The 27,307-nt window shown below is 38.2% G+C and overlaps 1 protein-coding gene across 1 annotated transcript in view; it reads right to left on the reverse strand.

The window, feature by feature from the left end:
• The window catches only part of LOC126078358 (putative serine protease K12H4.7), a 55,475-nt gene extending 29,614 nt beyond the window's left edge, over window positions 1-25,861 (reverse strand). The window contains exons 1-6 of the mRNA XM_049888845.1: window positions 25,676-25,861; window positions 25,085-25,150; window positions 15,727-15,820; window positions 15,251-15,368; window positions 4,653-4,885; window positions 1,119-1,254 (exon numbers count right to left, since the gene is read on the reverse strand). Of these exons, the coding sequence (XP_049744802.1) occupies window positions 1,119-1,254; window positions 4,653-4,885; window positions 15,251-15,368; window positions 15,727-15,820; window positions 25,085-25,150; window positions 25,676-25,861 (833 nt within the window). The remainder of the gene's footprint in view (window positions 1-1,118; window positions 1,255-4,652; window positions 4,886-15,250; window positions 15,369-15,726; window positions 15,821-25,084; window positions 25,151-25,675) is intronic.
• Window positions 25,862-27,307: the final 1,446 nt, after the last annotated feature.

The following is a 27,307-nucleotide window of genomic DNA, read 5'->3' on the forward strand; positions in this document are numbered from 1 at the left end:
TAAACATATAACCAAGCTTTTAAAATAGTTTAAGTGATCTACTTCTTGTAGAATTTTAAATTTGGGGGATATTTTTACATATTAACACTAATCATACATATTGCCACATAGATGACAAAAGTAATTACAAACTGTTAAAGCAAGATTTTATTCTTAGCAGTATTATTTATTTAAAAAAAAAATTCTTAGCAGTAACTAGGTCTTAATAAGTACATTTTGCGGGGGGGGGGGAATTACAGTAAGGAAGGCAGAACTTTGGAGGAAGCGAACTTTGACAAGTGCAGATATTTAAGAGGCAAAGGAGTTTAGAAAGTAGGAAGGAGTTAGGTTCATGAGAAGAACTTTTCTTACTTAGCAATAGTGCCCAGGGCCCTGAGAAAAGATGCCATGCCCCTGAAAAGCTCCTCTGTGCTGCCATCCTGGTGCGTTAATGGCTATGGAGTGTCAGGGTTTGTCGCTCTGCCTGCAATCCTCAGCCTCCTGTTTTAATGGAGACCTGGTTCCATTCTTCAAGGTAAAGGCAAATGCCATCATTTCTTGTCCTACATTTATAACTTATCTTCTTTTCCCAAATTGTCTTTTCCCAGGGACTCTTCCACTTTCAAAAAAAGAGCTTTCAACATGACCATTGAAATTTCTTGTCTAGATCTTAAATAACTGTTCAGTTCCTGAAATTCTTCAATTCCACAGTATTTTTTAATACATTAAACTCATGGAAAACTTCACCATTCTTTGGTTTTTAAATATGGAAAGATTTGTCCTCAAGGCCATCCATCACTTTTGGTTATCCCCTCTGCTCCAGGGTCAAGTGTTTTAGGCTGCTCATTGAATGTCCAAAGACCCCAGTGGTGGCACCCACTCCTTCTGCCCTTTCATCTGCACTACCACCAGATTTAAAAACATCCAGAGAGCTCCCAGCCTCCCCTCTTATTTGATCTAGAAATTGGTAATATGAATAATGTCCAGAAAGGAATCAAGCTGTTCAAAATCTCCCTTTCTTTCCATGCAAGTAGCCTAAACATTAAAAAAAAAAAAAAACTACATTAATGGTATAAATTCTAGTATCTACTAAACTATATTTAGGCACATATACTCTCACACAAAACCATATCACTTACATGAAATCGTCTGCAAGCATACTGTAATATTCCGGAATTTTCACCAAGGCCACAATGAGAGTGAAAGCCTTTTCCACTGCTCTTGCACATTCTATGTTATAAGTGGTCAGGGTTCTGTAAAATATTTCAAGGTACTCTAAGAATACGAAAAAGAAAAAGAAAAGTCAGTGCACTTAGCATGCTTTAACTGTAGCATTTATAAAATAGAATTCTTTCAAGTTTATAATTACCTCTGTTTTATGACACGACAAAGTTAAGGAATTACAAAATTAAAGGATTTTGCATGAACGGCAAGAAAATGTCCTAGTAAACTGAGACCTATAACCATGCTTTGCAAATTTGGACCTGTTATTGAATGGGAACATGATTTTGCTCTTTGTCTTAGTTATCTAATGCTGCTATAACAGAAATACCAAAAATGGGTGCCTTTTTTTTTTTAACAAAGAGAAACATATGTCTTCACAGTCTAGGACACTAGAAGCTTGAATTTAGGGCAGCAGCTCCTAGAGAAGGCCTTCTGTCTTTGTTGTTTCTGGGGTGAATCGTTGTCATCAATCTTCCCCTGCTGTAGGAGCTGCTCCGGTCAGGGACCCCAAAAGATGAGCTCTGATGCCAGTGATTCTTTCTTGGTGGCATGAGCTCCCTCTCCTCTCTGCTCAATTCTCTCTTTTGTATCTCAAAAGAGATTGACTCAAGACAAAATTTAATCCTGTAGATTGAGTCCTGTCTCTTTAATATAATGACCTCTCATGCTGCCCCATTAATGTCGTAGAGGTTAGGATTTACAGCATGTAGTATAATCACGTCAGATGACAAAATGGTGGACAACCACACAATGCTAAGAATCATGGAATAACCACGACAATGTACATTTTGGGGGACACTATTTAATTCATGAAACTCTTTAAATATATAGGGAGAAAAATGCCTCAATTTTACAGCTTTCAGATTCATTGAACCTGCTAAAATTCTGTAAAAGCCACAGAAAACTGAACTGAAATGATAACTGAATAGTTGTTTACCTTTGAAAATTCATATAGTAAAAGAATTTTCACTCAGAATGTATTTCCTTGGGAGGTGGAGGGGGTGTTGTTTTTGCTTTAGCAAGAAAAAACTTAATTAAGAAGAAATTTTATACTTCAGTCATTTTAAAGTCAATGTGTATGCAGAGGTCCAAATTGCCAAACAAGAGTATTTATCCACCTGTGAAAATCCTAAGACCATTAATTGTTGTGTTGTATTTAGGTGTCGCTGAGTCAGTTCTGACTCTACAGCTAACTTTGCACAGCAGTATGAAACACTGTCTGATCCTGTGCCATCCTCATGATGGTTGTTATGCTTGAGCTCATTGTTGCAGCCACTGTGTCAATCTATCTTGTTAAGGATCTTCCTCTCTTTCACTGACCCTCTGCTTTACCTAGCATGATGTCCTTCTCCAGGGACTGGTCTCTCCTGATAACATGCCCAAAGTATGTGAGGCAAAGTCTCACCATCCTTGCCTCTAAGGTATATTTTGGCCGTACATCTTCCAAGACAGATTTGTTCATTCTTTTGGCAGTCCATAGTATGTTCGCTATTCTTCAGTAAGTGCTTCAAGTCCTCCTCACTTTCAGCAAGGAAGCTTGTGTTATCTGTATAATGCAGGTCGTCAGTGAGTCTTCCTCCAATCCTGATGCCATGTTCTTCTTTATCAAGCGCAACTTCTCAAATTATTTGATCAGCATACTTATTGAATTAGTACAATGAAAGGATAAAACAATGATGCATACCGTTCCTGACTTAACCCACACAGTATCCCCTTTTCCTTTGGAACAAATGCCTCTTGGTCTATGTACAGATTCTTCATAAGCACAATTGAGTGTTCTGATATTCCCATTCTTCACAATGTTGCCCATAATTTGTTATTATCCACACAGTTGAATGCTTTGCATAGTCAATGAAACACAGGTAAACATCTTTCCGGTATTCTCTGCTTTCAGCCAGGATCCACCTGACATCGGCAGTGATATCCTTCTTCCCATGTCCTCTACTGAATCCAGGTTGATTTTCTGATCATCCCATGTGGATGTAATGCTGCAACATTTTTTAATTCAGCAAAATTTTACTTTAATAGGATATTAATGACATTTGTTTGATAACTTATGCATTCTGTTAGATTACCTTTCTTTGGAATGGGTACAAATATGGGTCTCTTCCAGTCACCTGGCCAGGTAGCTGACTTCCAAATTTCTTGGCATAGATAAGTGAGCACCTTCAGTGTTACGTCTGTTTGTTGAAACCTCTCAAGTGCTATTCTGTCAATTCCTAGAGCCTTGTTTTTGCCAATGCCTTCAGTGCAGCTTGGACTTCTTCCTTCAGTACTGTCAGTTCTTGATCATATGCTAACTCCTGAAATGACTAAACTTTGACCAATTCTTTTTGGTACAATGACTCTAAGTATTCCTTCCATCTTCTTTTGATGCTTCCTGCATTGTACAGTGTTTTCCCTATAGAATCCTTCAGTATTGCAACTCAAGACTTGATTTTTTTTCTACAGTTCTTTCAGCTTGAGAAATGTCAAGTGTGTTCTTCCCTTTTGGTTTTCTGCCTCCAGGTCTCTGCACATGCCATTATAATCCTTTAGTCTTCTAAAGCCACCCTTTGAAATCTTCTGTTCAGCTCTTTTACATCCTCATTTCTTCCATTCGCTTTAGCTACTCACTGTTTAAGAGCAAGTTTCAGAGTCTCTTCTGACACCCGTTTTGGCCGTTCCTTTCTTGCCTGGCTTTTTAATGACCTCTTGCATTCTTCATGTATGTTATCATTGACGTCATTCTGTAACTCATCTGGTCTTTCGTATTAGTGTTCAATACTTCAAATCTATTCATGAGATGCTTTTTAGATCCAGGTGGGATATATTCATTGTCATACTTTGGCTCTCATGGACTTGCTCTAATTTTCTTCAGCTTCAACTTGAACTAATTATAAATACTTTAACATAAAGTCATTTGGTAGGAAGGAAAATTGAAAGGCAGCTTCAAAATAGGAAATTTTTGTCCTTCAAAAATAAGAGCTTTCCATTGGCTTTTTAAGAAATAGTTAAATCACGAATTTTTCACTGTGAAATCAACAGTTGATTTAGCACATCATTTCCACCCATTAGTAAGCTATCGCCAATCATAGAGTTGTGAATATGTATACCAACTGTCAACTGTGGATATCATAGGAATCTCTCATGGAACCCTACCATATAGGGAGAGAGAAAGACTCAAGTCAAGTTAGGTGACCCTATGTTACTGGTTCATTCTTGTTAACACAATCACTGATCCACACTTTTGTTATTTTATACATATACCACATATAACTATATCTATGTATATATATAAATACAATGAGAATAAAAACAGTTGCCAACAAATTGATTCCAACCCACGGTAAGCCCATGTGTGTTTGAGTAGAATTTTAATCCATAGGGTTCTTAGTAAATGATTTTTCTGAAAAAAAAAAGGCTGATTTTTGCAACACCCAGGTATTTTCATATACAGGTAGACTCACCATAAAAATTAACTTTAGCTAGCATTGGTGCACTGCTGCCCACTGCTGCAAAAAACAGGTCAGGGCGTTTTATCCTTGACCACACTGCCAGGGAGCCTCCATAAGAGCCACCAAATATAACCCATTTATTTTTGATGAGCCCCATTGTTTTTGCTATTTGAGTTCGGAAGTTGACAATGTCAGCCAAGGCTTGCCTGCTGTTGAGGTAGCGGAGGCTGGCAGTACTCAGATCCCTGCAATTAAACCAAAAACACACAGTGTTTGTGACAATAATTAAAGCAGGAAATATGCACTGAACATCAGCTAGACAATTAAGTAAAAACGTATATTTTGAAAGCTTGTGAAGTGTTTATACCAAGTCCAACTTGAAAATTTAATTAGCATAATCCAGGTGATAGTGACACATAAATGCAGGAACTGTCAATAATTGCTAGCATTTGTCTCATTTTATTTGTCATTCTCTCTTGTCACCACTATGAAAGAGCTTCAAAACCTGTCACCACCCATATGATGACCTTTTCCATACACTGAACTGAACCACAACTGTTATTACGTTGACTCACGCAAGTTCCTATTGTTGAAAAAGCTAAAATATAAGTTATTTAATTGTTTTCAAGGCATTAGGAAAACCCATAGTTAATTGTACTGATGCCATTTTCCATTCCTTCTGGTTTGCTGCTCCTTCCAGACAAAACCTGATTTGAACTTAAGTTACTCAGTCATAAAATAGTGTGTAAAAATTTGTTATTTACTTTTCAATGATGTTTCTTTCATAGTAAGTCTTCGTATAAACTTAGGTTGTTTATAATCCTTCTTATTTAAAAAAAAAAAAGATCTCCCTCTGACTGCATGAGTGTATAACTTGCTGATTATGAATTTAAAAGTAGACAAAGGACATAGGCTACTCACAAAGAAGAAACACAAATGGCCAGCAAATGTATGAAAATATTAGCCCTTTCTATTATCAAAGTAAGACAAATATTGGTATTCTTCCTTTTCTATTAAACTGGTGAAGATTTATTTTAGTATGCAGTGTTGGCATGGATATGATGAGGCAGAATCTCTGTTGGTCCACTTGTGGAATGATCACATTGTTGAATTTGCCTGGAAGCGATTTGTCCTCGTATAATAAGGGATACTAGAGGCAAAACATCTACTTGGTTCAGCGATTCTACTACTGAGAAACTACAGCAAAACCTGCTAATTTCTCACTAACATCTACTCTCTTTTCCATCTTGAGGTAATTAAGTCCCTTAGCTGGGCATATGGCTACCTGGAATAAACACTACATATCCCAGCCACCCTTCTGGCCAGATGTGGATTTAAACATTAAGTTCAAACCAATGAGACGTAATTGGAAAACTGTAGATAAGATTTTTTGAAATACCCAATCACAGAATTCCTCTTACATTTAACAGCAAATTCTGAAGCAAATTCTCATATCCTTAAACTCCCCACCAAACTACTCAAAGCCCGAATTCTATTGTAGGTTCTAACACCCTCTTACTGAGGTGTGCCAAATGAAGTTAATTTGGATAGCAAACAAGTTATTTCCTATAATACAAGTTATTCCATTTTGAACAGCAATTTGTTTCCTTAGAGAGATTAAGAAGGGCCAGACTTAAAATTGCTTATTGGTTATCATAGCATAATTAACACAAACACACAAATCAAAGCTTCTAATGAAGAAAATGTAGAACTGATGGCATTACTGGAGTGTTACCTAACTACCAGAAGTTAAGTGGCTTGGAATTTAGAAATCACACTTACAAAGTCATGGCTGGAAAGAAGCAGGTGAAACCTCCAGCAATTATTAGTTTGTCACAATAAACGATACCAAGAATTATGACTCATACAATAAAGGTATCACTTCACTGACATTAATCACATTATCAGTATTGTAAAAAGCAATCCTTACTTCTTTACTGAAAATTAAAGACTTTGACATTAAATTAAATTTATCACAACTTTCAGAGGCACTTTTAAAAGTTCATTCCGTTTGTTTGACTTCGTATAATGAACACTATAATTGTAAACCAAAATGAAGTCCTGGTGGTGCAGTGGTTAAATGTTCGGCTGCTAACCAAAATATCCAGGAGCTGCTCCTTGGAAACCCTATGAGGCAGTTCTACTTTACCCTGTAAGGTCACTGTGAATCAGAACTGACTCAACAACAACGGGCTTTTAAGCTAAAAACAAGTCTTTCCACTGGGAGAAAGGAAAAAAAAAAAAAAAAGCAGATGACAAGAATAAACTAATGAGAGGAGGCAGAGCCAAGATGGCAGAATAGACAGACACTTCCAGTGAGCCCTCTTTACAACAAAGACCAGAAAAAAAAGTGAAATGAGTATATTTATGACAAGCTAGGAGCCCTGAACATCAAAGGCAAGCTTAGAAAATAAACTGAGGGGCAGGGAGAGGAAGAGACAGTTCAGAAGTGGAGAGGAGTTACCAGACCTGAATGCCGGGGAACCTCAGGCACCATACCCGGGAGTGGCAGCAGCGGGCTGCTACTAGTGTTCCACTGTTGCTTCCTCAGGGAGAAGCAGCCAGCCACACAGCCTGCTGACACCTCCAGAACCAGAGAAGAACGGCACTCTATGTAAAAGCTAAGTACTTGAGTATATTTTACAGCGCCCACCCCCCACCACGCTCCCAAGCTGGCATAAGCGGCTGACTTCCCTGGGCCTGAGATAGGCCCTGTTGAGCACCTAGAGCCATCCTCCCAGTCTTGGAGAAGGAATAAATTTGCAATTGGGGGAAAAGATAATTTGCCAGCTCGCTAATAGGGGGAGTTCAGGACAGAAATGGCTCCTGTCCAGGCATAAACGATCTCTGGACTTTGAGTAACATTCCCCTTTGCATGGAACTGTGTGGGCCTATTTCAGGAGAATAGGCCCTTGTTGGCAAACTCCAACCGTTTCAGCTGTGTGGCAGAGAGGTGGGTGTTTGATGTTTGACATTACTTTGCCTGTTAAACAAGGTCCTTACCTACCCACATCGGGGGCCTAAAGACTGGTAGCTCCACTCAGGTCACCCAGCCACCCATGGCAGGGGTCCAAGGATAACTGGTACCTCCCAGTCCTTACATCCAAAAACATTGGGTACCCATGGTCCATGTGCAGAACCCACCCACCTGTACGTTCTACACAACAGGGACATGCTTTCCTCAGAGACACGTGGGGGACAATTCTCAGCCCCAGACCTTTTTCAGACTGTGACCCCCTGCTGCAACCAGATGCTGGTACCTACACCAATCACCCATGCCCCTTTAAGACTGTAGAACAGAGCCTGTACCACACATGTGATGACCAGCTACCTGGACACCTGAGCTGAATTCATACAAGAAATGTGAATGGACTCCTAGGCTGATGTATCTGATAACAGCTCTAGCCATCTGGAGACAGGACGTCAGAGCTCCAAAGGCAAAAATAATCAAGCTGGCTCACTCAAGCAGCCCATTTGGGCATATCAGAACAAAATAAAGCAAGAAGCTATGGCACAGTAAGCAAACATAAAACAAACTAATACAATAACTTCTAGATGGCTCAGAGACAACAGCCAATACCAAGTCACATAAAGAAACAGACCATGATCGCCTCAACAAGCTCTCAAAACAAACAAACAAAAAGAATCCAGGCACCTTCTAGATGAAAGGACCTTCCTGGAATTACCAGAGGTAGAATACAAAAGATTAATATACAGAACCCTTCAAAACAACAGGGAGGAAATGAAGGAATACACAGAACAAGTCAAGGAACACACAGACAGAGCAATTAAAGAATGAAAAAGATTATTCAGGAACATAATGAAAAATTTAATAAGCTGGAAAAATCCATAGACAGAGAGCAATCAGAAATTCAGAAGATTAACAATAAAATTACAGAAGTAGACAACAGAAAGTCAGAGAGCAGATTTGAGCAAGTGGAAGGCAGAATTTCTGAACTTGAAGATAAAGCACTTGGCACTAATATATTCAAAGAAAAATCAGATAAAAGAATTTTTTGAAAATGAAGAAACCTTAAGAATCATGTAGGACTCTATCAAAAGAAATAACCTATGAGTGATTGGAGTACCAGAACAGGGAGGGATAACAGAAAATACAAAGAGAATTGTTGAAGATTTGTTGGCAGAAAACTTCCCTGATATAGTGAAAGATGAGAAGATATCAATCCAAGATGCTCATTGAACTCCACATAAGGTAGATGTTAAAAGGAAGTCACCAAGACATATTATAATCAAACTTGCCAAAACCAAAGATAAAGAGAGAATTTTAAGAGCAGCTAAGGATAAATGAAAAGTCACCTACAAAGGAGAGCCAATAAGAATAATTTCGGACTACCCGGTAGGAACTATGCAGGGAAGAAGGCAACAGGATGACTTATATAAAAAATTGAAGGAAAAAAATGGCCAGCCAAGAATCAATATAGCCAGCAAAACTGTCTCTTAAATATGAAAGCGAAATGAGGACATATCCAGATAAACAGAAGTGTAGGGAATTCGTAAAAACCAAACCAAAACTACAAGAAATACTAAAGGGAGTTCTTTGGCTAGAAAATCAATAATATCATGTATCAACACAAGACTAGAACACTGGGCAGAGCAATCAGAAGTCAACCCAGACAGAGAAATCAAAAAAAAAAAAAAAATCAATATAGAAAAAAAAAACCTGAAAACAGGGTAACTCTGATGTTATTATATAAAAAAAAGACAACGTTAAAACAACAAAGAGGCACTAAGAAATGTAGTCATAGACCTTCCATATGGAGAGAAAGATAAGGTGATACAAAGAAATAAAAGTTAGGTTTAAATTTAGAAAAATACAGGTAAATAATAAGGTAACCACAAAGGAGAAAAACTAAAATACAAGATCAAAATAAAATACAAGAAAAAAATACTCAGCAGCAGAAACAAAATCAACAACGAATATGAGGAAAGGGCGATATATAAAGATGATCTACTCAGCACATAAAATTAAGTGGGAAAAAAGAAACTGTCAGCAACACGCAAAAAAAAGACGTCAAGATGATAGCACTGAATTCATACCTATCTATAATTACACTGAATGTAAAAGGAATAAATGCACCAATAAAGAGACAGAGTGGTAGGATGGATTAAAAAACATGGTCCGTCTATATGCTGCCTACTAGAGACACACCTTAGACTTAGAGACACAAACAAACTAAAACACAAAGGATGGGAAAAAAATATATCAAGCAAACAATAAGCAAAAAAGAGCAGGAGTTGCAATATTAATTTCTCACAAAATAGAGTTTAAAGTTAAATCCATCATAAAGAGTAAGGAAGGACACGATATAATGATGAAAGGGACAATATACCAAGAAGATATAACCATATTAAATATTTATGCACCCAATGACAGGGCAGCAAGATACATAAAAAGAACTCTATCGGCATTGTAAAGTGAGATAGACAGCTCCACTATAACAGTAGGAGACTTCAACACACCACTTTCGGTGAAGGACAGGACATTCAGAAAGAAGCTCAATAAAGACATGGAAGATCTAAAGGCCACAATCAACCAACTTGACCTCACAGATATATACAGAGCAATCCACCCAACAACAACCAAGTATAGTTTCTTTTCTGGTGCACATGGAACATTCTCTAAAATAGACCACATATTAGGTCATAAAGCAAGCCTTAGCAGAATCCAAAACATGGAAATATTACAAAGCCATATAAGTGGAAATCAATAACAGAAACAGCAGGGAAAAGAAATCAAACACTTGGAAACTGAACAATACCCTACTCAACAAAGACTGGATTATAGAAGACATTAAGGAGGAAATAAAGAAATTCAGAGAATCCAATGAGAATGAAAACACTTCCTATCAGAACCTTTGGGACACAGTAAAAGGAGTGTTCAGAGGTCAGTTTATACCAATACATGCACACATCCAAAAAGAAGAAAGGGCCAAAATCAAAGAATTATCCCTACAACTTGAACAAATAGAAAGAGAGCAACAAAAGAAACCCACAGGCACCAGAAGAAAACAAATCATAAAAATTAGAGCTGAACTAAATGAAATAGAAAACAGAAAAACAATTGAAAGAATTAACAAGACCAAAAGCTGGTTCTTTGAAAACATCAACAAAATTGATAAACCATTGGCCAAACTGACAAAAGAAAAACGGGAGAGGAAGCAAACAACCCAAATAAGAAATGAGATGGGTGATATTATAACAGACCCAACTGAAATTAAAAGAATCATATGAGACTACTATGAAAAATTGTACTCTAACAAATTTGAAAAGCTAGAAGAAATGGATGATTTCCTAGAAACACACTACCTACCTAAACTAACACAGTCAGAGGTAGAACAACTAAATAGACCCATAACAAAAGAACAGATTGAAAAGGTAATCAAAAAACTGCCCCCCCCCCCCCCCAAAAAAGCTCTGGTCTGGACAGCTTCACTGCAGAGTTCTACCAAACTTTCAGAGAAGCGTTAACACCAATACTACTAAAGGTATTTCAGAGCATAGAAAAGGACAGAATACTACCAAACTCATCTATGAAGCCAGCATAGCCCTGATGCCAAAAACAGCTAAAGGCACAAAAAAAAAAAAAAGAAAGAAAATTACAGACCTATATCCCTCATGAACTTAGATGCAAAAATCCTCAACAAAATTCTAGCCAATACAATTCAACAACATATCAAAAAATAATTCACCATGACCAAGTGGGATTCATATCAGTATTCAGGGATGGTTCAACATTAGAAAAACAATTAATGTAATCCCTCATATAAATACAAGACAAAAATCACACGATTTTATCAATTGATGCAGAAAAGGCATTTGAAGAAGTTCAACACCCATTCATGATAAAAATTCCCAGCAAAATAAGAATAGAAGGAAAATTCCTCAACATAATAAAGGGCATTCATACAAAGCCAATAGCCAGCATCATCCTACACAGAGCCTGAAAGCATTCCCCTTGAGATCAGGAACCAGACAACTATGCCCTTTATCACTGCTCTTCTTCAACATTGTGGTGGAAGTCCTAGCCAGAGCAATTAGGCTAGATAAAGAAATAAAGGGCATCCAGATCGGCAAGGAAGCAGTAAAAGTATCTTTATTTGCAGATGACATGGTCTTATAGGCACAAAACCCTAAGGAATCCTAAGAAAACTACTGAAACTAATAGAAGAGTTCAGCAGAATATTGGGATACACAATAGACATACAAAAATCAGTTGGATTCCTCTACACAAAGAACATCGAAGAGGAAATCATCAAATCAATAGCATTTACAGAAGCTCCCAAGAAGATAAAATACTTAGGAATAAATCTTACCAGAGATGTAAAAGACTTATACAAAGAAAACTACAAAACACTTCTACAAGAAACCAAAAGAGACCTAGATAAGTGGAAAAACATACCTTGCTCATGAATAGGAAGACTTAACATTATAAAAATGTCTATTCTATCAAAAGTGATCTATACATTTAATGCAATTCCGATCCAAATTCCAATGACATTTTTTAATGAGATGGAGTAACAAATCACCAACTTCATATGGAAGGGCAAGAGGCCCCAGAAAAGTAAAGCATTACTGGAAGAACAAATTGGGAGGCCTTACTCTACCTGATTTAAAAAAACCAACACCCAGTGCCATTGAGTCGATTCCAACTCATAGCGACCTGATTTTAGAACTTATTATACCTCCACAGTATTCAAAACAGCCTGGTACTGGTACAGCAACAGATACATAGGCTAATGGAACAGAATTGAAAATCCAGCCATAAATCCATCCACATATGAGCAGTTGATATTCAACAAAGGCCCCAAACAGCTAAATGGGGAAAAGAATCTTTTTAGCAAATAGTGCTGGCATAACTGGGTAACCATCTGCAAAAAAGTGAAACAAGACCCATACCTCACTCCATGCACAAAAATGAGCTCAAAATGGATCAAAAACCTAAATATAAAATCTAAATTGACAAAGATCATGAAAGAAAAAACAGGGACAACACTAGGAGCCCTAATATATGGCATAAACAGCATCCAAAACATTACTAACAATGCAGAAGACAAACTAGATAACTGGGAGCTCCTAAAAATCAAACACCTATGCTCATCCAAAGACTTTACCAAAAGAGTAAAAAGATTACCTGCACACTAGAAAAAAGTTTTTAGCTATGACATTTCCGACCACCATCAGATCTCTAAAATCTATATGATACCACAAAAAGACAAATAACCCAGTTAAAAAATGGGGAAAAGATATGAACAGACACTTCACTAAAGTAGACATTCAGGCAGGTAATGATCATTAGCCATTAGATAAATGCAAATCACAACTACAAGGAGATTTCACCTCACTCCAAAAAGGCTGGCATTAATCCAAAAAACACAAAATAATAAATGTTGGAGAGGCTGTGGAGAGATTGGAACACTTACACACTTCTGGTGGGAATGTAAAATGGTACAAACACTTTGAGGATTGATGTGGCGCTTCCTTAAAAAGCTAGAAATAGAACTATCATACAATCCAGCAACCCATTCCTTAGAATATAACCTAGAGAAATAAGAGCTTTTACATGAACAGATATAAGCACACCCATGTTTATTGCAGCACTGTTTACAATAGCAAAAAGATGGAAACAACCAAAGTGCCCATCAACAGATGAATGGATAAATAATGGTATATTCACACCATGGAATACTATGCATCGATAAAGAACAGTGATGAATCTGTGAAACATTTCATAACATGGAGGAACCTGGAAGGTATTATGCTGAGTGAAATTAGTTGAAAAAGGACAAATATTGTATAAGACCACTATCATAAGAACTCAAGAAATAGTTTAAACAGAGAAGAAAATATTCTTTGGTGGTTATGCAAAAGGGGGGAAGGAGGCAGGGTGGGAGAGGGATATTCACTAATTAGATATAGATAAGAACTACTTTAGGTGAGGGGAAAGACAGCACACAATACAGGCGAGGTCAGCACAGCTGGCCTAAACCAAAAGCAAAGAAGTTTCCTGAATAAACTGAATACTTTGAAGGCCAGTGTAGCAGGGGCAGGGGTTTGGGGACCATGGTTTCAGGGGACATCTAAGTCAATTGGGATAATAAAATCCTTTAAGAAAACATTCTGCATCCCACTTTGGAGAGTGGCATCTGGGGTCTTAAACACTAGCAAGTGGCCATCTAAGATGCATCAATTGGTCTCAACCCACCTGGATAAAAGGAGAATGAAGAACACCAAGGACACAAGGTAATTACAAGCCCAAGAGACAGAAAAGGCCACATTAACCAGAGACTACATCAGCCTGAGCCCAGAAGAACTAGACGGTGCCTGGCTACAACCGATGACTGCCCTGACAGGGAACACAACAGAGAATCCCTAAGGGAGCAGGAGAGCAGTGCAAGGCAAACCCCAAATTCTCATACGATGACCAGACTTAGTGGTGTGACTGAGACCAGAAGTACCCCAGTGGTCATGGCCCCCAGGCCTTCTGTTGGCTCAGGACAGGAACCATTTCCAAAGCCAACTCTTCAGACAGGGATTGGACTGGACAATGGGTTGGAGAGGGATGCTGGTGAGGAGTGAGCTTCTTGGATCAGGGGGACACTTGAGACTATTTTGGCATCTCCTGCCTGGAGGGGAGACGAGAGAGTAGAGGGGGTTAGAAGCTGGCAAAATGGACATGAAAAGAGAGAGTGGAGGGAGAGAGCGGGCTGTCTCATTAGGGGGAGAGCAATTGGGAGTATGTAGCAAGGTGTAAAGAAGTATTTGTGTGAGAGATGGACTTGGTTTGTAAATTTTCACTTAAAGCACAATAAAAATTAAAAAAAAAAAGGAATAAACTAATGAGGCCAAAACAGTTCTGAAGTTCTTGCTTCTTGCCCTGCCACTATAGGCTGATTTTTCCTTTTTTTTAATTGTGCTTTCAGTGAAAATTTAGAGAGCAGACTAGTTTCTCATTAAAACAATTAATACACAAATTGGTTTTTGACATTGTTTGACAACCCCATAATGTGACAACAGTCTCCCCTTCTTGACCTCAGGTTCTCCATTTGTCCAGTTTTCCAGTCCCCTTCTTCTCAATTTGCTTTTGTGCTCATGTGCCCATTTAGTCTTGTATACATGACTGAACTACGTATGCTATTGTTTCTTTTATAAGCTTGTCTAATCTTTGCTGGGGCCCTGGTGGCACAGTGGTTAAGAGCTTGGCCACTAAGCAAAAGGTCAGCAGTTCAAATCCACCAGCTGCTCTTTGGAAAACCTATGGGGCAGTGCTACCCTATCCTGTAGGGTCTCTAGGAGTTGGAATCAACTTGACAGCAATGGGTTACCCTTTGGCTGAACAGTGAACTTCAGTCCTGAGTTAAAAGGTGGCTTGGGCCATATTCTCAGGATTTCACTAGTCTCTGTCAGACAGTAGGTCAGATCTTTTTTGTTATTGTTAGCTTGAATTTTGTTCTACATTTTTCTTTGCAGTGTCCAGGACTCTCTATTGTGATCCCTGTCAGAGCAGTCAGTGGTGGTATTCAGGCAACATCTAGTTGTTCTGGACTCAGTCTCATAGATGCAGGCTGAAGTTTAATACAACACCCAGTTACCTTTGACAAGTTGTTTTAATAAAAGTGTCACGCCTATGTCCATGGAGAGAGTAATTGTCATCGTTTAAAATTCCGTTGGTATAGAAAAAAGTTAACAGGTATACCATTTTGCTTAAACCTGTTTAAGAAAATCCAAAGGTTCAACATGAAAATGTAGTACGTGTGGAATACTTATTATATGGAAATTTCATATGAATCTTTTTATCAAGAATGTCCCTAACTCCAACCTCCATCTATAGTTTTTTTTTTTCTTATCATTTGTATTTTCAAATATTCAGCATCCTAAAAGAGGGACATATTTACAGTGAACGTTGCCTAAATTAAAAAGAGAGAGAGAATAGCAACAGCGAGGAGAAAAGCCACAAAAAGAAAACCCCAAACTTACCCAGTTGGTTGACTATGTCCGTAAAATCTGTGTTCCAGAAGTAAGCAAAGGGCACCCAATCTCTCAGCATATGTAGTCCAGGTGTTATTACCTGTTACCATTTGTCTACTGGCAGCATTTTCCCCTTTGATGAACAGAAATACTGGGCCTCCAGGTTTGTAGAAAATATCATTAATGAAATATCTCTGTGAAAGTAGAAATATTCTTGTAGGTCACTAACACATCAGATCTTGCAATTTATTTGTGGCTTCTGATAACTGCGTGGCAGCATATATTGGTTTGTCCCATTTAAATAAAACATAGTTCAAGCCACTGTGCTGGTGCACTGGACAAATTTATTTTGCTTTTGTAAGTAAAATAGACACAACAGCAAATTGGATGATTTAAACATTTTCAAGTGTACAAACCGGTGGCATAAATCACACTCACAGTATTGAGTACCTATCACTACTATTTGTTTACATTTCACGTTACCATTTCTTATTCAAATTTAGAATGTGAGATTCTTGTTTGATTTTATATTCGGAGCTATTTTCTTTTACTCTGAAAGTTTGGGTTCTAACAACATTTAGATTATTATTTGTTTTATACAAATAATATATAGTAATACACACACATTAGAATAACAATTCCTATTTTAAAAACAGCCATGGTTGCACAATGGTTAAGGCACTCAGATGCTAACTGAGAAGTTGGTGGTTTGAACCAACCAGCAGCTCCTCTGGAGAAAAGACCTGGCGACCTGCTCGCATAAAGATTAACAGCCTAGGAAACTCTGTGGGGGCAGTTCTACTCTGTTCTGTAGGGTTATTACGAGTTGGAATTGACTCTATGACACACAAATACAAAATATTAAGACTGATAGTAAGATTATTGAAATCTTTTTATTTTTTTACAATTGTATGTGTCTGTGTTCTTAGAATTTACTCTATAAGACATGTAAAGTCAAAGTACTGAGCTTTGTATTCACTTGAAATAATTTTCTCTGGTTAAGCCACACACTTAATAGATAATTAGCTTCATTTGTTTCATTTTATTACCAAATTTTAACTGTATTATTAAAAACACTTATTAAAACAATGTACATTCAAAGAAAACTGAGATTATTTCTATTCCCTAAACCATTTCCCCAAGCATCTGACAGTTTGTTGTACTGTGGTGGCTTGCGTGTTGCTGCGGTGCTGGAAGCTATGCCACCAGTATTCAAATACCAGCAAGGCACCTGTGATGGACAGGTTTCAGCAGCTCTTCTAGACTAAGACAAATTAGGAAGAAGGACCTGGGGTGTACTTCCAAAAAAATTACCCAGTGAAAACTTTATGAGTAACTGTGGAGCATTGTCTGAGATAGTGCCCCTCAGGTTGGAAGCCAGTCAAAATATGAGTGGGAAGAGCTGCCTCCTCAAAGTAGAATCAACCTTAATGACTTGGGTTTAGCCAAGCTTTCAGGACCTTCATTTATTGATGTGGCATGACTCAAAATGAGGGAAAAAAAGATGCAAATATTCATTAATAATAAGAACATAAAATGTCTGAAGTATGAATCCAGAAAAATTGGAAATTGTGAAAAATGAAACAAAACACAAAAACATCGATGTCCCACACATTAGTGAGCTGAAATGGCCTGGTACTAGCCATTTTGAATTGGTTAATCATATGGTTTACCATACCAGGAATAACCAATTGAAGAGGAATGGCATTGCATTCGTCATCAAAAAGAACATTTCAAGATCTGTCCTGAAGTACAATGCTGTCAGTGACAGGAAAATATCCATATGTCAACAATGATGAGTTAACATGAATATTATTCAAATTTATTCATCAACCACTGTCATGAATTGAATTATGTCCCCCTAAAAATGTGTGTATCAATTTGGCTGGCCATGATTCCTGGTATTGTGTGATTTTCCCATATGTTGTATATCCTGTCTCTATGATGTTAATGAAGGAGGATGGGCAGCAGTTAGTTGTTTTAGTGCTGCAGGACTCAATATACAAGACTGGCTTGTGTCTTGAGGCAATCTCTTGAGATATAATAGAAAGAAGTGAGCAGAGAGATAGGGGAACCTCATACCACTGAGAAAGCAGTGCTGAGAGCAGAGTGCATCCATTGGACCCTTTGGGGTCCCTGTGTGGAGAAGCTCCTAGTCTGGTGGAAGATTGATGAGAAGGCTAACAGAGAGAGAAAGCATTCCCCTGGAGCTGACACTCTGAATTTGGACTTTTAGCCTACTTTATTGTGAGAAAATAAACTTCTCTTTGTTAAAGCCATCCACTTGTGGTATTTCTGTCATAGCAGCACTAGATTACTAAGAAAACCACTAAGACCAAAGATAAAGAAATTGAAGATTTTTACCAAGATCTGCAGTCTGAAATTGATCTAACATCCAATTAAGATGCATTGATAATTACTGTTGATTGGGATGTGAAAAATGGAAACAAAGAGCGGTGGGTAGATGGAAAATATAGCCTTGGTAATGAAACAATGATGGAGATCACATGACAAAATTTTGCAAGACCAATGACTTCTTCATTGCAAATATCTTTTTTCAACAACATAAATGGTACTATACATGTGGACTTTGCCTGTTGAAATACACAGGAATCTAATCAACAACATCTGTGGGAAGAGATGATGGAAAATCTCAACATGCTTAGTGACACAAGACCAGGGTTTCTGCAGAAGAGACCAACAATTATTCATATGCAAGTTCAAGCTGAAGCTGAAGAAACTTAGAACGATTACATGAGAACAAAAGCACTACTTTGTATCCCATCTGAAATTGAAGGCCATCTCGAGAATACGTTTGTTGCACTGAGCACTAATGACCAAAGACCAGACAAGTTATGGAAAGACATCAAGGACATCATATATGAAGAGAGCAAGAGGTCATTAAAAAGATAGAAAAGAAAGAAAAGACCAAAACGGTTGTCAGAAGAGACTCTGAAACTTGCTCTTGAGTGTTAAGTAGCTAAAGCAAATGGAAGAAATGATGAAGTAAAACAGCTGAGCAGATTTCAAAGGGTAGCTCCAGAAGACAAAGTATTATAATGAAATGTGCGAAGACCTGAGGTAAGAAACAAAAGGGAAGGACATGCTCAGCATTTCTCAAGCTGAAAAAACTGAAGAAAAAATTCAAGCCTTGAGTTGGAATTTTGAAGGATTCTATGGGCAAAACATTGAGTTACAGAGGAGGCATCAAAAGAAGATTGAAGGGAGGTGGAGCCAATACGGCACCACACCATCCCTCCCGAGCAAGGACCAGAAAAACTAAGTAAAACGGAGACAAACATCAATCCTGTAACCTTAAGTGTCAAGTGAAGAGATTAAAAAGCTCTATCAAACACCAAATGGAATAAGAAACGACAGAGAATGGAGAGCAAGGAGAGATAGGAGCAGAGGTCTCCTATCTGCTAACTCACCATGGATTTGCCATCTTGGATTTATGTAGGAGATTGGGAGACTGAGAGTATGGGAAAGCAACTTCACGGAGCTCCCAGCAGGAGACAGAGCACCCCGTAACCAGCTATATACTCTTTCCCACACCCCCCAGCCTTCTTCCCCTTGCTCTGCCTCTATTGCTTACCAGCTGGCCCCAGTCAATCAGCCGAGAAGCACCAGCTCTGTGCTGCTTGGATTTGCTCTCCCACACCTGTTGGCTCCTTCAGTGCCATTTGGTTATTGCTGCTGTTGTTTTTTTCAGCTTCTTTTGTTTTTTTCCCTGCCTTTCACCTCCTCCTTTCTCTCAAAAACCTGGCTCCATGTGCCATTTTGCTTCTTCCTGACAGGCTGTGAAGCACCAGTAGGCTGGGACACTGCTTCCTTGTTTCACACTTAGGGTTCCAGGATTGACCTTTGTCTCCATTTCTCAATTTCTCATCTCTCCACTTCAATAACAAGCTCCCTCAGCACTTAGTTTGTTTGTTTTATTCCTGTTTCTCTCTCCTCTCTGTCTTCTTTCCCATACCCACCTGAGGTCTACACTGCAACTTCCCCCCTCCTCCCTTCTTTCCTTCCTCCCTCCCTCCCTCCCTTTCTCCCTCCCTTCCTTCCTTCCTTCTTCCTTCCTACCTGCACAGCGAACTGATCATCACACCTCCAAACAGCACAGGCACAGGCACAGCCTAAAGGAACCCACCCTGCACTGACCCTTGGCCACCCTGTTGACCCCAGTATTTGATACAAACAACCCATCCCAGTCCTTATCCTTCAGCTGAACCTACTGCACCATAGCAGAGTGAATGGCCCTGCCCATTGGACAAGGAGGTGAAAAGTATCATGCCCACGGAAGAACAAACAACAAAGAATGCACAGACCACCTGCTCAAAGATTAGACAGGCCCAGAAAACAAAATGAGAACAAAGGGGCACACCAGCCCAGGGGCAAGGACTAGAAGGCAAGAGAGGACAGGAAAACTGGTAATAGGGACCCCAAGGTCGAGAAGAGAGAGTGTTGACATGTGTGAGGTTGTTAACCCATGTTGTAAAACAATATGTGTACTAACTGTTTGAAGAGAATCTAGTTTATTTTGCAAAACTTCATCTAAAGTACAAAAAAAAGTTGGAAGGAAGACACAGAGTCATTATACCAAAAATAATTGGTCAACATTCAATCATTTCAGGAGGTAACATACAATCAAGAACCGATGGTATTGAAGGAATGAGCCCAAGCTGCACTGAAGATGTCGGTGAAAAACAAGGTTCCAGGAATTAAGTGAAGACCAACAGAGATGTTTCTACAAAAAGGTGTAGTGCTGGAAGTGCTCACTCATTTATGTAAGAAATTTGGAAAACAGCTACCTGGCCAAACTGACTGGAAGAGATCAATATTTATGCCTATTCCAAAGAAAGGTGATCCAGCCAAATGCAGAAATTATCGAAATAATATCATACATAAGTAAAATTTTGCTGAAGATATTTCAAAAGTGATAGCAACACTACACTGACAGGGAACTGCCAGAAATTCAAGTCTCATTCAGAAGAGGACATGGAAGAAGGAATATTATTGCTGATGTCAATGATCCTAGCTGAAAGCAGAGACTACCAGAAAGATATTTACTTGTGTTATTGGCTATTTAAAGGCACTCAACTGTGTGGATAATAACAAATTATGGATATCTTGGGAAGAATGGGAATTCCAAAACACTTAATTGTGCTTATGAGGAACCTGGAGTTAGAACAACAGGCAATCGTTCCACCATAGACCAAGGGGCAGTCTTTTGAAGAGAACAAGAGGATCCTGCATGATTTAAAGTCATGAAAGGTGTGCTTCAGTGTTATATTCTTTCACCATACATATTCAATCTGTAAACTGAGCAAATAATCCGAGAAACTGGATTATATGAAGAGGAATAGGACATCGGGATTGAAGAAAGGCTCATTAACAAGCTACATTATGCACATGACACAACCCTGCTTCTTGCTGGAAGTGAAGACAACATGAAGCACTTACTGATGAATATTAAAGTCTACATCTTTCAGTATGGATTACACATCAAAGTAAAGAAAAAAACAAAAACAAAAATCCTCACATCTGAACCAGTAAGCAACATCATAATAAAGGGAGAAAAGATTGAAGGATTTCATCTTACTTGAATCCAAAATCAACACCCATGGAAGCAGCAGTCAAGAAATCAAATGACACACTGAATTGCAGAAATCTGCAAAAGACCTCTTTAAAGGGCTAAGAAGCAAAGATGTCATTTTACGTAATAAGATTTGTCTGACCCAAACCATAGTGTTTTCAACCTTTTCATATGCATGTTAAAGGTATGCAATGAATAAAGAATACCAAAGAAGGATGTATGCCTTTGAGTTAAGGCAGCAGTGAATAATGTTGAATATACCATAGATGTCAGAAGAACAAACAAGTCTGTATTAGAAGAAGTACAGTCAGGATGACCCTTAGAAGCAAGGATGGCAAGACTTTGTCTTATGTACTTTGGACATGTTGTCAGGAGGGACCAGTCTCTGGAGGACATTTTGCTTGGTAAAATAGAGGCTCAGCAAAAAAGAAGCTTTTTAACGAGGTGGATTGCCACCATGACTGGGATGACAACAATTGTGAGGATGTCACAGGACCAGGCAGTGTTTTGTTCTGTTGTATATATGATGGCTGTGAGTCAGAACTGACTCAAAGGCACCTAACAACAACAACCTGAGTGTATCTGTATGATTTCATTAATATGAGATATCTAGAATAGACAAATTGTATAGGAGCAATTAATTCTTACTCTGTTAAAGAAAAGCGAGAAGATTTATTGTAGGATCTATAACAGTCCAGACTGGGGAAAACATTTAATTTTACAGAGAGAACAAGCATCTAACATCAATAAAACCATCTACCTCTTTCTCTTTATATATAATGATTTTTACTATATTTTAATTTATTCTTTCATTTATCTGTAAAAACATCATATGTATATATAATTATGCTTTTTTTATTTGTCTGCCTTTTTTTTTTAAATAAAGTGCCATTCTGCAATTTTCACATAAAGCCACAACTTGACCTCCATTACATAGTAGTAGAGTAATATGCTGAAATTTTCCTCACTCTCATTTACAGCTAAAAGTTTAAAGGAATTTTCCAGTGTGTATATGCCATAATAATTAACCTAGTATTCTATTGTTGAATATTTGACTACATTTAAAGCTCCTCCTCTTCTGTATTGAGTAGCAATGAATAGTTTATGTAAATGTCTTTTCATATTTTTGCTAAAGTATCCTTGATAGATGCATGAAAGTGGATGTAGTTTTACTAAGTATTGCTAAATTCCTTTCTGTATATGCTATACTATTGTTTTCTTTTCCACTTGCTATGTATTAGAATACCTGTTAACTAATACCCTAGCAGATAACAGTATGTTATCAAGCTAGAAAAATGGTATTGAAAAGCAGTTCATAATTGTGGCCAAAAGTTTTTCTTAAAAATTCAAGAACTTAATGAAAATCACCTCTATAAACAAGAGGTAAGAAACCTTAATGAAATAAAGAAATGAAAACTCAAGCAGCCACGCTGAAAAGATCAATAGAAAGAAAAATAAACACTATAGAAATAAAATTTCCTCACAGAAATGAAGAAGCTAGAGGACATTTTGGGGGAAGAATTAGCAGAAGTGAATGCAAAGATGTTTAATTGAATTAGAGAGAAAATTATAACTGTGTGAAATAGACGAAGTCCATTCAACACATGTGTAATTGGTGATTTTAAAGAAAAAAAATGAACATAGAATACCAAAAATACATAATTCAAAAAATGTTATAGAATAAATAATCTGTGTCTCAGAAATGTTATCAAATCATCAACACCAGGACATGCCCCAGGAAATTTTATTTACTTCAAATAAACAAATAAATAAAGGATCCTTCAGGCACTGAGGCAAAAAGTCCCACATAAGGATGTATATATTTGGCAGGACTCAACCTGCTATGCAGCAATATGCAAAGTTAGATGAGAGTTCAACAATGCATATGAATTCAGGAAAGAAAACTGACAGCCAAGAATTATATACCCAGCCGCAGAGACAACAGATAAGTGTTACAAGTCACAGAACATAATTCTTATAAATCTTTCTTTAAGAATCTATTTTGACAAAGGGACTGGGAGTGAAAATGTATATGTTTATGCATAACACTGATCCTAAAACAACATTGAGGTTGTGGGTATTGCATAGAAAGGAATGTTACAAAATATGAGAATTAGAAACACATGTTGATCAAAAGAGGGAAAATGCAGAAAAGAATTTCAACTTCTCATACTGTCCATACATTCTGGATTCATGGAGGCTGGATTAAACCCTGAAACTATTGCCCCGAGATAATCCTTGAGCCTTAAACCAAAAATATCCCCCTGTACTCTACATAAAACCAAACAGTTTAGCTTAACTAGTAAAAAAACGAGTGCTTTGAGCATTGAGCTCTTTAAAATCTATCTATACCATATCATGGAGCTTTGGTGGTGCAGTGAGTGAGCTATGGCTGCTAACCAAAAGGTGAGCTGTTCAAATCTACCAACCACTCCTTGAAAACCCTATGAGGCAGTTCTACTCTGACCTATATGGTTGCTATGAGTTGGAATTGACTGGATGGCAATGGGTTTTGGGTTACAGGGGATCAAATTAACATCAGCAACTCAAAAGATTAGACAGGAACCTTAGAGGGCAGTGAGTTTATGTTAATGTGGGAGAAACAACTCAGAAAAGGAGGTGAGAATGGTTGTACAACTCAAAGAATGGAATTAATGTCACTGAACTGTACCTGTAGAAACTGTTGAATTGGTATGTTGGCTGCACACATTTTGAACAATAATAAATACATAAAATAAATTACAAACAACAACAACAAAAAGAAGCATAAGGCTATAATATTACTAACAAAAATAGGAAAGTAAAGGAGAAAAGGTGGAAAGTTATAGCGCAAAGTGACAAAGGGCTTCTTCATTTTTATAATGTCACAAAGAGGTGCAAAAAGAATAATAATATAACCAGTCAAAATAGAGTTTATTGTAATATTGTGTTTTCATGATTTGACTTTAAAACCATGTAAATATTTTAGGTAGCTGGAAGACAAAATTAAATTGAATAAAACCAAATTAAAAAAAAAAAAACCACAATGAAAATGAAGCAAATAGATAAAAAATAGAACATTTTCAGTAACTTGAAAGCCAGTCATTTGACTGTCCATCTTTAGGATATTGACTTAAACATGCCATTCTCTTGCACAAGACCTTCCAGTTGTTCCACATCGTTCCCTGGACAAGGTCAAAATTCCTTAAGGGAGAACTCAAAACTCTTCATTATTTGTTATCCAAATATAACAAATATTTAAGAAATTTTCTGCTTGGACACAATGAGAAGATCATCGTGTTTAGAGTCAAATAAGGGATTCTAAATTCGGTTCTTCCATTTATTTGCTATAGACAGAACTTAGACAAGCCTTTTAGCATGCTTGTAATCTCAGTTTGCTTGGAGGCATAGCAATACTTGCCCTTCCTACATTACAGAGTTGTCTTGGGAAATGAAATGTATTGAATTGTGTCCCCCCAAAAAGTATTCATTGAAATCCTAACCTCAGTCCTGTTTGGAAATAGGTATTACCTTTTTTTATGCTAATTATGCCCTACCAAAGTGGCGTGGGCCCTACACCTAATTACTTTTGAGTTATAAAAAGGGCCAGAATAGACACAAAGACACACACACAGGGGACAGACAGCTGACAAGGAATGACAAAGAACTCCAAAAAAATATCAAAGATTGCCAACAGACACCAGAAAATAAGAGAGGCTCACAGAAGGAAATCTACATGACTGAGACACTGATTTGAACTGTTAACCTCCGGAACTCTGAGATAATAAACTTCTGTTTTTTAAAGCAAAAAGAAAATTAAATAAAATAAACCAAGAAACATATCAAAACTGGTCTTCTTAACAACCCTCTTTGGGTTTTGACTTGCTTGCTCTTCTGATGCTATTTGGTCTTTGGCCAGCTGTCCCCAAGTAACTGCTTCAATGGCCACTGCCTAGAAAAATCATACAAGAGGAGGGAATAACTATGACAAATGATACCAGCTGTTAACCTCAAGAAGCACACATATGGTTATGTCTATATGTCTCACATAATTAAAATACTGATAATGAAAACAAAAAATGTAAAAACAAAAAAATTACAAAGCTCAAAGCTCAAGACGGTATAAAATAGCTAGTTCAATGCCTAGCACACTGTTTTAAAAAAAATCCAAACCAGTTGCCATCCCGTAGATTCTGGCTCATAGTAAATCCATGATTGTCAGCATAGAAAGGTGCTTTATAGGATTTTCGAGGCTGTGGCCTTTCAGAAGCAGACTGTGAGGCCTTTTTTCAGAGGTAACTCTGGCTGAGTTAGAAAAAACAAGCTTCCAGTTAGTAGTTCAGAGCTTAAACATTTGCACCACTCAGGGACTGGAAATACTCCTCATCTCTTTACCTCCAACCTCCAAGACACCCTCCTCAAGGCCTCAAGCTCATGCCATCCCCCACCTGTCATCACCTAACCTGGTCATTTTTACCTGTGACCAGAACGACGAACCATTTTTGCTAAAATGGTTGAGCATTTGCTGGAACCATCGATCGGTAGGGTGCTTTTCTGTGCTCCATGAGTCACCCCGGTTCCGTCTCTGGGTGAAACTCTGAGCACAGGAACAGAAAAGCAGCAGCAGCAGCGACAACAGCAGCAACCTAACAACTTGGGCCATAGTTGTCTAAAGGGACGCAGTTTCCACAGTTTGGGCGATTTCTACTTCAGTAGTCCTCAACCAGGCATTGGTAACTGATCTCGGTCCCTGGGGTTACATGATGGTATCTCTACCTAGAAGCCTACATGCCACTACCTGCCTCACCTTCTGAGACTATGGAAACATTCTAGTAGAAAAGGTCAAATGGAGGAGGGGAAAAGATGGCTGCCAGTGGCTTTCCATTCCATCTGATAGGGTGGAAACCCTGGGCTCGTGGTCCCCCGGGCTTCAGCAATCACCAAAGGCAGGAGCCAAGGGTAAGGGTGGGAGGTGCTGAGAAACTCATCCTCTATTAAATGATTTCCTTGTCTTTGCTTCCTCACCTCTTGTGGGGTCTTCTGGTAGGATTCCAAGGCCTCACACATAGAATGACAGAAAAAAATGAATACACACATTCCAGTTCGTGTGACGTCTTTGTGCAGAAATCCAAACCTTTGAAACTCTGATTGCAGTTTTACCTTCCTGGTCTTCCTAATTCTCTCAGCGTAGACCTGGCTCTGCTATTGCTTTCTCATCCTGATCTTCATCACCACCATCGTCATCACCCCTTTATCAATGCTACCACTGCCACAAACGTGTTCTAAAATGCCCAAACCCTGCTGGTCTTATGGAGAGTTAAAGAGCTGCAGTAGATTTTCTGCCTTGGAATGTCTTGCAGTAAAGTTAAGAATGTAACATCTACACAGGAAAGAGAAAGGTATAGGTGGAATAGTCTGGGAGGTCTTTAACTCAACATGTGTCTATGTCAGTGTGGAACTGGAGTATGTTAAATGGTGCAAGAATTCCCATGGAGGTGGAGTTTTGGGGTGGTGTCTTGAATGCTCAATGACATTTTTTCATGTCTAGACCCAAAAGAGTAATTAACTCCACTTGCCTGGGTGCCAAACTGCCTGGGCTTGAAACTCTAACTCATAGTGACCTTATGTATTACAGAATGAAACATTGCCTGGCCCTGTGCCATCCTCACAATCTTTAGTATATTTGACTCCATTGTTACAGCCACATGGCACGCCATCTCATGGACCGTTCCTCTCATTTTTGCTGACCTTCTACTTTACCAAACATGGTGTCCTCTAGTGGTGGATCTTTGTTAATCACTTGTTCCAAGTAAACATGACAAACACTCTTCATCCTCCCTCACTTTTAAGGAAAGTTCTAGCTGTGTCTTACTCTATGATTTGGAATTGATTTGACGACAACGGTTTTGGTTTTTGGGCTGCTATTTTAATTATATGGAAGAGTTGTGCTTGTATTAGAAGTTTCAGACCTGCTCTGAATCTTGATCTCCTAAAATATTTAACTGGACATCAGGCCCCCCTGCAGAGAAATGTATACATTAAAAGAGTAATAAACACTCTCTCAACTATGTAGAAACCCCTGCTGGCACAGTGGTTAAGTGCCTGGTTG

This window comes from Elephas maximus, chromosome 6 (genome assembly GCF_024166365.1).
Source record: "Elephas maximus indicus isolate mEleMax1 chromosome 6, mEleMax1 primary haplotype, whole genome shotgun sequence".
Classification (NCBI taxonomy): Eukaryota; Metazoa; Chordata; class Mammalia; order Proboscidea; family Elephantidae; genus Elephas; species Elephas maximus.